This window comes from Nicotiana tabacum, chromosome 17 (genome assembly GCF_000715075.1).
Source record: "Nicotiana tabacum cultivar K326 chromosome 17, ASM71507v2, whole genome shotgun sequence".
NCBI classification, from domain to species: Eukaryota; Viridiplantae; Streptophyta; class Magnoliopsida; order Solanales; family Solanaceae; genus Nicotiana; species Nicotiana tabacum.
In genome coordinates, this window is record NC_134096.1 from 50,821,721 (window position 1) to 50,836,205 (window position 14,485).

The 14,485-nt window shown below is 37.6% G+C and overlaps 1 protein-coding gene across 1 annotated transcript; it reads left to right on the plus strand.

The window, feature by feature from the left end:
* Positions 1-8,179: 8,179 nt before the first annotated feature.
* LOC142171845 (uncharacterized) lies at positions 8,180-8,653 on the plus strand. The gene has a single exon (XM_075235549.1). The coding sequence runs from the start codon at positions 8,180-8,182 to the stop codon at positions 8,651-8,653; it is 474 nt and encodes a 157-aa protein (XP_075091650.1).
* The last annotated feature ends 5,832 nt before the right edge of the window (positions 8,654-14,485 follow it).

Here is a 14,485-nt window from a genome sequence, read left to right on the forward strand (position 1 = left end):
GTGACCATTGACTCAAAATATTTCATTGTTCTTATTCTTCAAGTCCAAATCACCAAAGGATGTCATACCAACAATTTCAAATGGACCACTCTTTCTACTTAAGCTTCTCGGAAAATATTCTCAACCTTGAGTTGAACAACAACACTAGATCGCCGGCCTTGAAGTCCTTGTTCCAAATATACTTGTCATGAAGGTACTTCATCTTTTCTTTGTACAAAAATGAATTCTCATAAGAATGATATCATAACTCATTTAGTTCATTCAAATATGCAATCCTCAAGTTATGGCTACATCACAATCAAGATTTCATTTTTTCAAGGCTCACATTGCCTTGTGCTCTAATTCTACCGGAAGATGAAAAGTTTTTTCTGAGCACCAACTGATATTGAGACATTATAATAGGTATTTTTTTAATCCGTTCTATATTCCCATAGACCATCATCAAGCTTTTTAGACCAATCCGATCGATTTGTATTCATCATTGTGGACACAATACTCTTTATATCTCGATTTTAACTTCCACTTGACCACTTGCTTTTGGATGATAGAGAGTTGTCACTTTGTGAGTGACACCATATTGCCGAAAAAAATGTCAAAATTCTTGTTGCAAAAATACGACCCTCCATCACTTATGATTGCCTGCGAGGTTCCAAACCTTGTGAAAATGTTCCTCTTCAAGAAAGCTACCATGCTTATAGCGTCATTATTGGGTAAAGCAACGGATTCAACCCATTTAGACATATAATCTACCTAACCAAAATATAGGTGTTACCACAAGAACTCACAAAAGTGACCATGAAGTCAATTCCCTAAACATCAAAGATATCAATCTCCAAGATGGTTGTAAGTGGCATATCATGTTTCTTTGAAATTTCACCGACCCGTTGACATTAATTACATCTTCTTACCAAATCATTTGCATATTTGTAGAGAGTAGGCCAATTAAAATAATAACTTAAGACTTTAGTCACCGTTCTTGAGCCACCCTAATGACCACCATAGGGTAAAGAATGAAAAGCCTGAAGAATATCACTTTGTGAAAGAGCATCTTGTCTAGGAATTCTATGCCAACACAACGCATATTTTCAAAGGGACAAAGATTACCAAGGTGCGCAACCTGAAAGTAAAATTTGATCAGCACAGTCTGAATGCATACTTGGGGTTTGATGATATGGAGACAAAGGAGTAGTTGGAAAAGGTGGCTCTGAAGGAGGAGGCTAGACCATGACTTCCTGAGATTCTTGCACCTGGACCTGCTCCCCCTTGGATCAGTTTTGTGGTGCCAATTCTCCGGAACACTCTGAGCTTCGAAGCAAAAGGGTGGCAGACCTTTATATGCAGTAGACTTGACCCGTGCTTGAATGAGAATAACTTGCCCTTTCTACGAGCTATATTGGTAGCCTCTATCATGGCCGGGTACCCGATCAATGTGGGTGCCCTAATGTTGGCCAACATCTTACTTGTGGCACAGTAGGGTAACACATATTACCCCTACCAAGTAATATTACTGAGTATCTGACAGATGCCAAGGTGGAGTCCAGGCCATTTGACACTAAGGTCATGCTGACAGGGCCATTTGATTGGTACAAGCTGCAAGATCCGAGGAACCCAAAGAATAGCATTCAACCTTCTGCTGCTACTGACTAGTATGATGAGCATGTAGTTGTAGCCCCTGGGCCATTTGATATTCCATCTACTTCGGTTGAGCCTTCTACTAGTGGCACAACCGCCATCTCTGAGCCACCATCCTCAGCCCCTACTACAGTGCCTACTCCAGCTCTGAGGCCGGTACCTATACCTACAGGACCGTTGTATGCCTTGAGGGTCTCGTAGACACTTATGAGCCTCAACAACTAGATGCAAACAACTACTTCAAAGTTGTCTGAGATCTCAGTGCAATTGCAGGGCAGTTATCTTCACAGGCAATATTGGATCCATCTGACATAAATAAGAAGGTCACCATAGTCTTGGACAACCAGAAGGTGATTATGGATACACTGGTACAACATGGTGCATTGATAGAGTAGTTGACCAAGAAGGTAAAAAGGATGAGGAAGTCACGAGCCAGCAAGAAGTCAGTTGAGGTGACTTAGATAGCTTAGGCAATAGATTTGACTTTGACATGCTACTAGACCCCGCCCAGCCTCACCCAGCTCCATCTTCTCATGAGGATTCTGCTGCTCCGACTGCGGATCCATGCCTTGAATATAACACTACTGAGGTCGCGCATGATATTTGCAGCTCTCAAGCCGCTCCCACACAAAATGATGATATTCAATTAGTTAAGCCAGCTGGGACTGATGCTGTTGTTGACACTTTGATGCTTGAGGACACTTAGGGAGTTTATTTGCCCTCTCCGATCTTTGATCTTATTTTTCTAAGAATTGGGGACAATGCTTCTTTTTATTCGGGGGTGGATTATATTTGATGTTGATTTGATGCATTTGACAACATTGGGATGTAATAATTGGATAATTTTACTTTTTTTTATCTTTAGTAGTTGTTAGATTTATTAGCATCTTTACTTGTTTATCTTTAATTGTCTTTATTTTGGTAGCTTTTATGTTTTTCTTATTAGTGTTGATAATAAATCTTTGGTATTCTTAATGCCACAGTTCTTTCCAAATGTGATCTTTTGCGTGAACCGGGTGACTATTCCCAAGGATGGATAGTGTGAACTTTCTTAAGGGAATAGATCAGTTTCATGTTTAGGAAATAGTATAGTAAGTATTAATGAATAAAATCCCTAACTAAGTCATTCTCTAAAAAGAGTTATTTATGCTTCATGTAGCGCTAACATACTTTACTACATGCTTATGGTTTGAAACAAGGTTTTTGGAAGAAAATGGCTCTAGTTTAGTGACGCTGAGGTTCTTGAGTTGACTTTGATAATCATTAGGTGGTTGAATGGACTATTGTGATCTTTAACTTGACTGTTATCGTTTTAGGTTTTAGATTATATCCTCTTTTATAGTCTAGTTGCATGAGTAGTGAGATGAATCCTTGTTGCTAGTCCAAGTACTTGAGTGAATAGTCTAGAACTTGCCCCAAATATGTTTCAAGATGAAATTCTAAGTTTGATTGGTTTGAAAACTAATTGTAGGCTTTCCTTGGACCATTTGAGCTTTCTATTTCCACCCTATTGATCGTTGTCCCTAGTCAACCCCTTTGAGATTTTGGCCTTTCTCTCTTGGTAATCATGCTACAAGCCTTTACCCATTTGATTATAATCCTCTCGTGGCACCCTAACCTTCCTTAACACTCATATGTAATAAGTGACTCAAAGCTTAAGTTTGGTGGGGAAGTTGAGGAATCTAAAAGATGTATCAGGCATTGAAAGGAGAGAAAAGAAATGATCTCCATGAAAGATAACGTAAGAAAAGAAATGATCTCCATAAAAGATAACGTAAGAAAAGAAAGAACAAAAAGAAAATAAAATGGGAGATTGATGAAATGCAAATGAGCAAAATATCTCTAGTATGAGTATAAAAAAAGAGAAAAAAAGAAATGAACAATAAAGAGTGATGGCAAGTCTCTCTAGCCCTGGAGAAAAAGGATTGCCTCTAAGGGTTTGGCAAATGCGAGCCAAGAAATGAAAAGTGGAGTGCTTAAGGAGTCCTACTTGATTATGAACTGAGTAAGCTTACATTAGTGGAGATTTACATGAGGGGAAAACCTATGGTACTTGAAGCTCTACTTGTGGCATTCCTTTGTGAGAGAAGAATGAAGCCTTTAATGCTCTAGAATTTAAGTGTTACATCTTGAAGTTGTCACGACTCCAGTTTTCTGCCTTAGGAAGTCGTGATGGTACCTAGTCTCTAAGACTTGGTAAGCCCAACAAACAAGAGAATATGACTGAAAATAAAGACTAAAAACATGATGTAAACTAATAATCCTTAGAAAGATCTCAATATTAAACTACAATACAACATTTCCCAAAATCCGGTGAGACTGAATCATAAGCTATACAGAAAATACTAAGATCCCAACATACATAATTGTCTAAATAAGGGATAAATAGTAATAAGAGAAAGCAGAAGGTGACTTAGAGGCTTGCAAACGTCAATCAGGTATACCTTGAAGTCTCCAAAAGTAGCAATCAATCACTAGCGTCCAGCACGAGAAGATATACCTGGATCTGCATAATAATATGCAGAAGTGTAGTATGAATATACCACAACGGTACCCAGTAAGTATCAAGCCTAACCTCGGTAGAGTAGTGACGAGGCCATGTCAAGATACCTATTAGGATAAAATAAACTAAACAGGGTATAACATGGTCTAATAATAAAAGGCGAGAAAGTAAATGACAAGTAAGTAGTTCAATAATGGAGACTAACCACGAGGTGCTCTTTTTATCCACAAGAACACATGCATAATCAATATCAGCATATCCCACTAAGTTGAAATTACTACCTTTTGGATACCATAGATAGAGGTCATTGGTGCCTTTTAGTTATCTCAAGAACCTCTTGACAATAGTCAAGTGAGACTCCTTTGGATTTGCTCGAAATCTAGCACAAAGGCCTACACTGAAAATAATGTCAGGTCTACTAGCAGTGAGATAAAACAAAGAGCCAATCATTCCCCTATACATCTTCTAATCAATAGATGAACCGGGTTCATCTATATCCAATTTTGTGGCTATTGCTATATGAGTGTCAATTTCTTTGGAATCTTCTATCTTAAACCTTTTAAGCAACTCTTTCACATACTTCTGCTGATGGATCATAGTTCCATTTGAATTTTGTTTAATTTGTAAGCCTAAGAAAAAATTAAGCTCACCCATCATACTCATTTCAAATTCACTCCCCATTAGTTTAGCAAATTCTTTACTTAACCTATCTGTAGTTTCTCTAAAGATTATATCAACAACATATATCTGAACTACCAAGAGATCTTTACATTTTTTTTCAATAACAAGGCATTGTCAAATTTACCTCTCTTGTATCCATGCTCAAGCAACAATTTAGACAATCTTTCATACCATGCTCTTGGAGCCTGCTTGAGCCTATAAAGTTCCTTGTCGAGCTTGTACACATGATCAGGATATTTCTTGCTTTCAAAGCCAGGGGGTTGCTTGACAAACACTTCTTCCTTTTGATAGCCATTGAGGAAGGCACTCTTGACATCCATCTGATGGAGAGTGAATTCCATGTAAGCAACAAAGGCTATAAGGAGTCTAATTGCTTCCAATCTTGCAAATGGAGCAAAAGTCCATCATAGTCTATGCCGTCCTCTTGACTATATCCTTGAACTACCAATCTTGCCTTGTTCCTTGTAACTGTTCTATCTTCATCAAGTTTGTTTCTGAAGACCCATTTTGTGCCAATTACTGATCTGTCCTTGGGTCTTTGTACCAGATGCCAAACTTGACTTCTCTCAAATTGGTTGAGTTCATCTTGCATTGCATTCACCCAGTCTGCATCCTGCCAAGCCTGAGTAACACTTTTAGGTTCAATAATAGATAGAAAAGCATCAAAAGCACAAAGATTCTTTAAAGAAGATATGATTTTGATTCCAGATGTTGGATAAGTGATTATGTTCCCAATAGGATGAGAACTTTGATACTTATATGGTTTCACAACCAACTAGTTTCCCTGAGATGTTCTTTCAATGTTCTGTTGCTGAGGAACAAGTTCATGGACAGGTTTTCTCGAGGTTTGAGGATCAGTTCTCAATCACAATGTATACAAAAATCTCAAAACAAATGACAAAAGAATGAGAAATGCTCAATAAGGAAAGATATCTCAAAATTAAACAACTCCAACAACTCCAACCTCAATGTGATATTGACTTTCACAACCTCAACGTCAATAATCCGACAAGAAGATAATTCCCACGAAATAACAACTTCAAGTAAGAGTAATGCAACAATAATGAGGTAACAAGATAATAAGGAAGGTAAAAACTTCAATTAAGGCCTATAAGGGCAAATATGACAAGTAAGAGATAGAACAAGTGCTAACGACGTCAAATAAAGCATGTAAAGAGTAGATTAATACATATAGGAGTAAATTAGCAATGAAAAATATAACATGTTATGACAATTCAAATAAGGATATAGAAAGAGTTTAAGTAACCTAAGCCAGTCAAATACCATATATAGCCCGTGCACACACTCGTTACCTCGTATACACGTCTTCCACATAACACAAATAGTACCATCAAGCCAAATCCTAAGGGGTGGTTTCTCCCACACAATGTTAGACAAGATACTTACCTCAAACAAGCTAAATCAACCCACTAGTAAGCCTTTCCCATGAATATCCAACTCCAGACAGCTCGAATCAAGCCAAAATAACTTAATACCATAAAAACAAATCATAGAAAAGGATTCCGGATAATAAATTTGCAGTCTTTAAAGAAAATCAAAAAGTCAATTGAAAATGTTAACCCGGAGCCTACAACTCAGAACCCAACCAAACTTATAAAATTCGAACACCCATTCCGATACGAGTCCTTCCACACTAAAATTATCAAATTCCTACCCCAAATCGACCTTCAAACTCTCAATTTATAGTTTACGAAGTTTTCACACCCCCCCCCCCAATTTCACCCACTCAAAACACTAATTAAATGATAAAAGTAATGATAGAATCATAAATAATAAGCAAATTCGAGTCGATGACACTTACCCCGATCCAATCCTTGAAAATGCTCTCCAAAATAGTCCAAAACTGAGCTCTCTAACTCAAAATATGGATAATGAAACAAAAATCTCAATTTCTCTATTTCTGGCCATCGATTTCCGCTTATGTGGAAAATTAGTCACTTCCGCGACACTTCTTCTGCGGTTAAATTTCCGCACTTGCAAATTCCACTTAGGCACCCGACCAAGCACACATGTGGCTAAGCTTGCGCACCTGTGGGACTGCTTTTGCGGTCCTGCCTTCTCTCTTGTGAGTCCGCTTCTATGGAGAGAAAAACAAGGGTTAAGCAACACTGAAATAATCAATGGGAGAAATAAGGGCCGTGACAGGATAGGTGCAAGATAGCTATTTGGATCCAACTCTAGTTTAATTCACTCTAATATTCTAATGATTCTCACGAATGGATTAGTCTCCAGGAAAGCGTCTATCGAATAGTTTTCTAACTTGATTTGATCAACATTTCATCAAGCTGTTTTGATTACTTAATAGAATCACTGAATTAAGCCAAACAAAATAAAGTAAAGATAATCACCAAAAAATTGCTCTTTCGATTAAATAAACTGGTGAATAAAGTTACAAACAATTCAAAGCTCCATAAATGAATTCAAGCAAAGAACTAGAGTTAAAAACCACAAATATCCATCAAAATACCATATCGGTCAAACCCTAAGGGAAACTACTGCACAATCGTGGGGAAAGTCATCACAATTAGAATTAAAGAGTAAGAAAATATCTATCTAACGTTACAATCTAAACTCCCATATTGAATTAATGGAAAGATGGTGAAATCTCGTATTTTGTAGCCTCTAATGCTCTCCAAAAGATTCCAAGGTCAAACGTCCCCTCAACAAACGGATTTTTGGTGTATTTATACCATGTAGGATCAACTATTACTTGTTTTAGTTTTCTTAGTTAATTTTAGTTATTAAACATCCCATACAAAGTGTTAATCATCATGAATAGTGTTAAGCTAGAAATTACTTGAATATTATTTAAATCCAATCCATATGGAGACGATAATTAAACTAAACTATCTTTGGCTAGCGAGCATTAATTTGGTATTATGTTTTGCGCTTTTCAAATTTTGTCACTGTTGACGGGGATTGGCAACCAATAGTGTTTAAAAATATTTTTTGGTGCTAATTCAGGAACTAATTTTATTTTATTCTTCACAGGTTTTTCTCTTGTGTGTAGGGCAACAGGTTTAACTTCTCTGGTGTATGACTCGATCTTCATCAAAAGGAGTTATTCTATACTATCCAGAAGTGGAAAATCGTCTGCGACAGTTGAGGAAAGAGAAAGAATTCAGCAAAAAATTCTTGGGCCAACTTTCAACCCAAGAACACATGACTAAGAATGGTGATGATGGGGTAGACTTACCTTCAAGAGAGTCATCACAACATAGAGAACAAGTTGCATGGTTAGCAGCTTAAGCAGCTCTTAGAGTTTCTTATGAGACTATCGAAGATGATGGGGGCCGAAGATTCAATCTAAATCGACTCCTGGTTGAAGACCACTTCGAAAATATGGTTCCAAGACCTGGAAGAGCATTATGTGATTATGCTAGACTAGTCTACAATAAGGGACTGTCAAGTGTCAGACTGCCACCTATAGCAGCAAATAATTTTAAGATGAGGCAAGTCTTGCTTCAAACTATCCAGAATAATTGTGTCTTTAGGGGGAAAGCGAATAAAGATTCAAACACCCACTTGATGGACTTTGAGGAAATCATGAACACTTTCCAATACAATGGAGTGTCAAAAGACGCAGTCTTCTTAAGGGCATTCCCTTTTTCGTTGAAGGATAACGCGAAGCACTGGCTTCGAATCTTACCAACTGGTTCGATCAGGACATGGGAAGATATGACTAAAACGTTCCTTTACAAATACTTCTCAGCTGCAAAAATAGTGAAATTCAGAAGGGAAATCCATAATTTCTGCCAGAAGGACACTGAAATAGTATTCGAAGCTTGGGAAAGATTCATGGAGATAGTGAGATAGTGGAATCAAATTGTGGATGCAAATCCTGGACTTTTGGGATGGATTGACACCTTCCTCACGACAAACTCTGAGAACTGTAGTTGGAGGTTCTTTAATGAAGAAGATTCCTGATGAGATTGTTGCAATTATTGATGAGCTCTATGAAGATGCTAACCAATGGCCTGCTCAGAGTAATGATAGAAGAAAATCATATGGGGTTCACCAAGTAGATTCTAACACATCAGTGCAAGCCCGGCCAGACACCATGGCCGGAGAGATAAGAAAGTTAACCTTAGCCAAGGTCTAGAGCCATCTATCACCAGTCTGTGACTTTTGCGGAATGGGTCATCCAACACATAAGTGTCAGGCCTTGACTAAGATGAAGTGGTGAATGTTGTGGGGAGCTTTGACAGAGGCAACTACCAAAGTCGCAATAATTTTAACTTCATAGGGCATATGCACTCGGGTTTTTCTTGGAGTTCACCAGGTGGTAGTGCGAATGCATGGCAACAGAATAACGCCAAACCTCAGGGATAGGGAGCTCCAGATTTTCAAAATTAGCAGAGGCAGCAATACCAGCTTCCATAGTCTAATTAGTCTAACATGGAAGATCTGATGAAGGCCTTTATTATTAAGAAATATGAGAGGCTTGAAACTCATGGAACAACTATTCGAGAACAGGGCGCATCCATTCGAAATTTGGAAAGACAAGTGGGGCAACTTGCTAATCTATTATCTGAGAGGGTTCCAGGAACTCTCCCTACTGATACTGAAAGAAATCTAAAAGAGACAATAAATACGGTGTCTTTCAAAAGTGGGCAAGTATTGAAGGACCCCATAGCAGAACAAAAGGGTGAGTTAATTGAATGACAAGTAGTGATTATGGAGGAGCAGAAAAATAGCAACATTCAAGAAGATGAAGTGAGGGTAGATGATGGTGTGAAGAAGAAGAAGAAGGGGAAGATTAGAGATCAGATGAAGAAGAAGGATGGGAATTAAATGAATGATGAGAGTGAAGAGAGTAAATATATGCATGCTTTACCTTTCCCTCATAAGCAAAGAAGAGAGAAGTTGGACAAACAATTTGGGCATTTTCTAGAAGTTCTCAAGCAAGTGCACATTAATTTACCATTCACAGAGGTGCTTTCACAAATGCCAGCCTATGCTAAGTTCTTGAAGGAGATATTGTCCAAAAACTGAAAAGTGGAAGAGACATCGGTTGTCAAGCTCACAGAGCATTGTAGTACCATTCTGCAAAATAAGCTCCCTAAAATGTGGAGATCTAGGAATGTTTACTATGCCTTGCTTTTAAAGAAGTACTAAGTTTGAAAAATCTTTGTGTGATTCAAGTGGATCTATTAATCTTATGTCTTTGTCTATTTTTAGAAATTTGGAGGTAGATATTGGAGAAATCAGATGGATACTTGTGTCCTTCCAACTGGCGGATCAGACCACAATCATAATTGAAGGAATAGTGGAAGATATGCTACTTCGGGTGGATCAATTTGTGTTCCCTGTGGATTTCATTATGGTGAACATGGAAGAGAATAGGGATGTCTCTTTGATTTTAGGGAGACCCTTATTAGATACTAGCAGAACTATTCTGGACATTCAGGAAAGGCGGCTCATACTCAGAATGGGGGAAAGGGTGGTCTTCAAGATAAAAGCAGTGAGGGAAACTAGAGACGAGCTGATTGCACACTCTAAATTCAAGGCGAGGGACCTAAAAGAGCGAGCTAGAAAGAGTAAGCATGATAAGTATGGGGTGTACCCAAAGAAGGCAGAAAAGAAACTTTCAGCATGGATGTGTGCACTGGGTCAGACATGCAAAGTTGATCCTGACTTCGATTCAGACCTAGACTAGATGAATCAGGGGAGTTTACTTTACCGCTCGATTTTTATTTGTGTGTCATGGGGACATGCCACAATTTAAAGTATGGGGTGGGAGATGTAAATATGTACATGTGTGTTTGTTTTCCTTTTGTTTTGTTTGAAATTATTTTTTTGACTTGTCCTGATGATGGATTTCCTCTCCTGTCTTCTTGAGCGATCAAAGTCGAAGAAAAGAATTTATCTTTCATCTTTGTTTTACTTTCTTAGATATTGTAACAATTTTCCCTTGGTTTTTCTTTGTATTGCGGTTCTTTTTCAAAGGTTTTGCTTGAACCGGGTATAGTTAGTTTTTCTTTTATTAGGAATAGGAAAGTCCTGTACTCTAGCGGTAAATGAAGATAATTATTCTTGACTTTGTTGTGCCTTGAGAGCAGTGAGCGCCTTAGTCATGACGCTTAGGCTGAGTTCTTGACTCTTGGATAAGTGCCTAAAATTGTTTGATTTTAATGTCGCTTCACTTCTTTGACCAGAGAGTCGGGATGGATCTGGTCTTAAATGAGTTATGTGCCAATGTGTGTGTGAGGATTTTGTTGATATTCTGTGCATATCAGTTGATGTCTAGAACTTTCCTTGTGTGCTTGCAAAAAAAATGGTAGTTTTGTTCAGACTAGGAAGTGATATAGGCATTTCTTTGTTGAGCCAGTTATATGTTTATGACCCGCGTGATTGTTGTGTATTCTAGTTAGCCCCTTTGAGCATGTAATCTTATTTCTTTGGCAACCATACTACAAATCTGATCCATTTTGTTTGAATTGACTATCTGTTTGATCATGTTACCTCTCTTGAGCACTTGAAATATTTATAAGCTTGTACAAAGCTAAGTAAAGGTATGGTTGGATTTTTGAGTGGAACTATTGAAAAAGAAGAAAGGTGCACTGTTTGAAATCAATTGTGGAAGCCACATGTAGGAAATTAGAAAATGGAAAAAAAAAAGAGAATTGCTTGAAAGAAAAAAGATCAAAAGATAAGAAGAAAAAAAAAGTCTTGTGTTTGTATGTAGTTTGTGGGAAAACATATTCCTTTCTAATGGTAGCTCGTGCTATATTTGTGCTTAAAGAAAATGGGAGTTGGGTGTTGTTATGTTGGAAAGGTTGGGGTTTGGTTCAACACAATTTTGGGGTTTAAATTGTTAATGTATATGTATTAAAGTGCTTAGGGAGGTGTAGTCACTATATCCAAATGTATCATGCCCGTCCCGCAGCCTACATTACAACCAATTAAAGTCCTACTAGTTCCTTGACTGAATGAGCTTAAATTAGTAGAATATTATGCTACGTGCAAGTCTATGGTACGTTTTCTGTGGCACATGAATTTTATTTCTAAGAGTGACTTAATTCTTTCTATCTTGAGTTCCTAATTATTCTTGAACTATATTGTGTGTAGAACTACTATATATTGATTGTCCGATGGCACATGACTTGTGAAGAAAAGGTAATGTCTTTAGTCTCTACGTTAGAGTAAGTGAGCAGGATTTTGCAGAAAATGCATGGTATTGTTGAGTCGAGTTTTGAGGCTAGGATGTTATGATAGGGTTCTTAGTCTTCTTTAGATATTCTTGGCATGATACGTTAGAGAAGTTGTCTGATAAAAAGGTCGTATATTTATGAAGTGTAGTTTCATTGCTCGAGGACGAGCAATGGTTTGAGTGTGGGATATTGATGGTAGGCTAGAAACCCGTATTTTAGTCATAATTTGCACTCCAATTACTGCACTTTACGTGTGTTTGAGCTTACATGATATTAATTTGCACGTATTATGTGTTTTATGCCTTGCATGAAATGATTCTGAGTTATTTAGACAATTTGGAGTTAAATCGAACAAGTTAGAGCTTTGAAGCCTAAGTAAAAGCCCAAAGAATTAAACCGCAATCACATTTGGAGGTCGAGGACCGAGTCTGGATATCAAAAATTGAAGAAAATAATTTACTCCGGAGAATTTACATAGTCGCACCGCATGGGGTGGCGCGGTAGTGTATTCTACTATTGTCCGTCTGAAATTGCTCTCTGAACTTCTCCACTAGCACACTGCATGGGGCGGTGCACCGTGCGCCCGCCTATGCAATATTTATAGACTATTTTTCTGTTTCGTCTTGGAAAGGGTAGTTTTATCCGGGCCTGCTCCTACATGGTATAAATACACCTAAAATACATTTTTGAGGGGTCTTTTGACCGTATAAGATTTTGGAGAGTATTTGAGGCTACAAGACACGAGATTTTACCATCTTTCCATCAATTGAATACGGGAGTTTGGATTGTAACGTTAAATTGATATTTTCTTACTTTTTAATTCTAATTGTGATGACTTTCTCAACGATTATAGAGTAGTTTCTCTTAGGGTTTGACAGATATGGTATTTTGATGGATATTTGTAGATTTTAACTCTAGTTGTTTGCTTGAAATCGTTTATGGAGCTTTGAATTATTTGTAACTTTATTCAACAATTTATTTAATCGAAAGAGGAATACTTTGGTGATTATCTTTGCATTATTTTATTTGATTTAATTCAGTGATTCTATTAAGTAATCAAAACAGCTTGTTGAAATGTTGATCAAATCAAGTTAGAAAACTATTCGACAGACGCTTTCCTAGAGACTAATCCATTAACGCATGCCTGCATATTTTTACAGTGCTTATATTAGTTCACTTCGTAGAGTTAAGATTTAATCGAGAGAGGAATCTTGGCTACACGTTTGAACTAATCATCGAGTGAATTCGTGAGAATCATTAGAATATTAGAGTGGATTGAACTAGAGTTGGATCCCAAATAGCTATTTTGCACATATCCTATCACGACCCTTATTTCTCCTATTGATTGTTTCAGTATTGATCAACTCTTGTCTTTCTGTGATCGACTGTTATTTGTTTTAGTTTTATTAGTTATTTTTTGTTATTAAGCATTCCATTCAAAGCTTTAATCATCCTGAATAGCATTAAGCTAGAAATTACTTGAACATTGTTTAAATCCAACCCATGTGGAGACGATAATTGAACTATACTATCTTTGGCTAACGAGCATCAATTTCGTGTTGTGTTTTGCACTCGTTAACAAGTCCCAAAATACATAATGAACCTACTCGAGGCCCAAAATCATATCAAATAACATCAATACTACTAGTCGCACCCCATTTAAAGCATATTGAATCAATGAACATTCAACTTCTAAAACTAATGTCGAATCATACCAAACCAATTTCGAATGAGCTCAAATTTTGCATGCAAGTTCCAAATGACACAATGGACCTATATCAACTCCCAGAATCACCATCTAAGCCGGATATCAATAAGGTCAACTCTCGGTCAACCCTCTCAACCTTCCAAACCTTTAACTTTCCATCTTTCACCAAAAAGCCTCAAACCAACCTACAGACCTCCAAATCAATATCCACTCATACTCCTAAGTCCAAAATCACCATACGAAACTACTAGAACCATCAAAATTTTATTCCGGAGTCATCTACATAAAAGTCAAACTTTGGTCAACTCTTTTAACTTAAGCTTCCAACGTTGGGACTAAGTGTCCCAATTCACCCTAAAACTTACCCGAAACCAAACCAACCACCCAGCAAGTCACATAACCACAAGTGAACATAGAGGGGTCAATAAATAGGGGAACAAGGATACAATACTCAAATCGACCATCTGGGTCGTTACATCCTCTCCCTCTTAAAACAAACGCTCATCCTCGAACGAGTATAGAGACATATCTAAAGTGCTGAAAAGGTGAGGATAAAGGCAACTTATATCATGCTCGGTCTCCCAAGTCGCTTCCTCGACTGGTTGACCCCTCCATTGAACCTTCACTAAAGCAATGATATTTGACCTCAACTTTCGGACATGCCTATCCAAGATGGCCACCGGCTCCTCAACATAAGTCAAATCCTTGTCCAAATACATGGAACGGATCCCCATAATATTCTGGAGCATGGAAACATGGAACACATAGTGAACTACAAATAAGCTA

Excerpts from the sequence above, each read along its gene's own strand:
- LOC142171845 (XM_075235549.1), top strand. The coding sequence starts at position 8,180 with ATGGTTCCAAGACCTGGAAGAGCATTATGTGATTATGCTAGACTAGTC.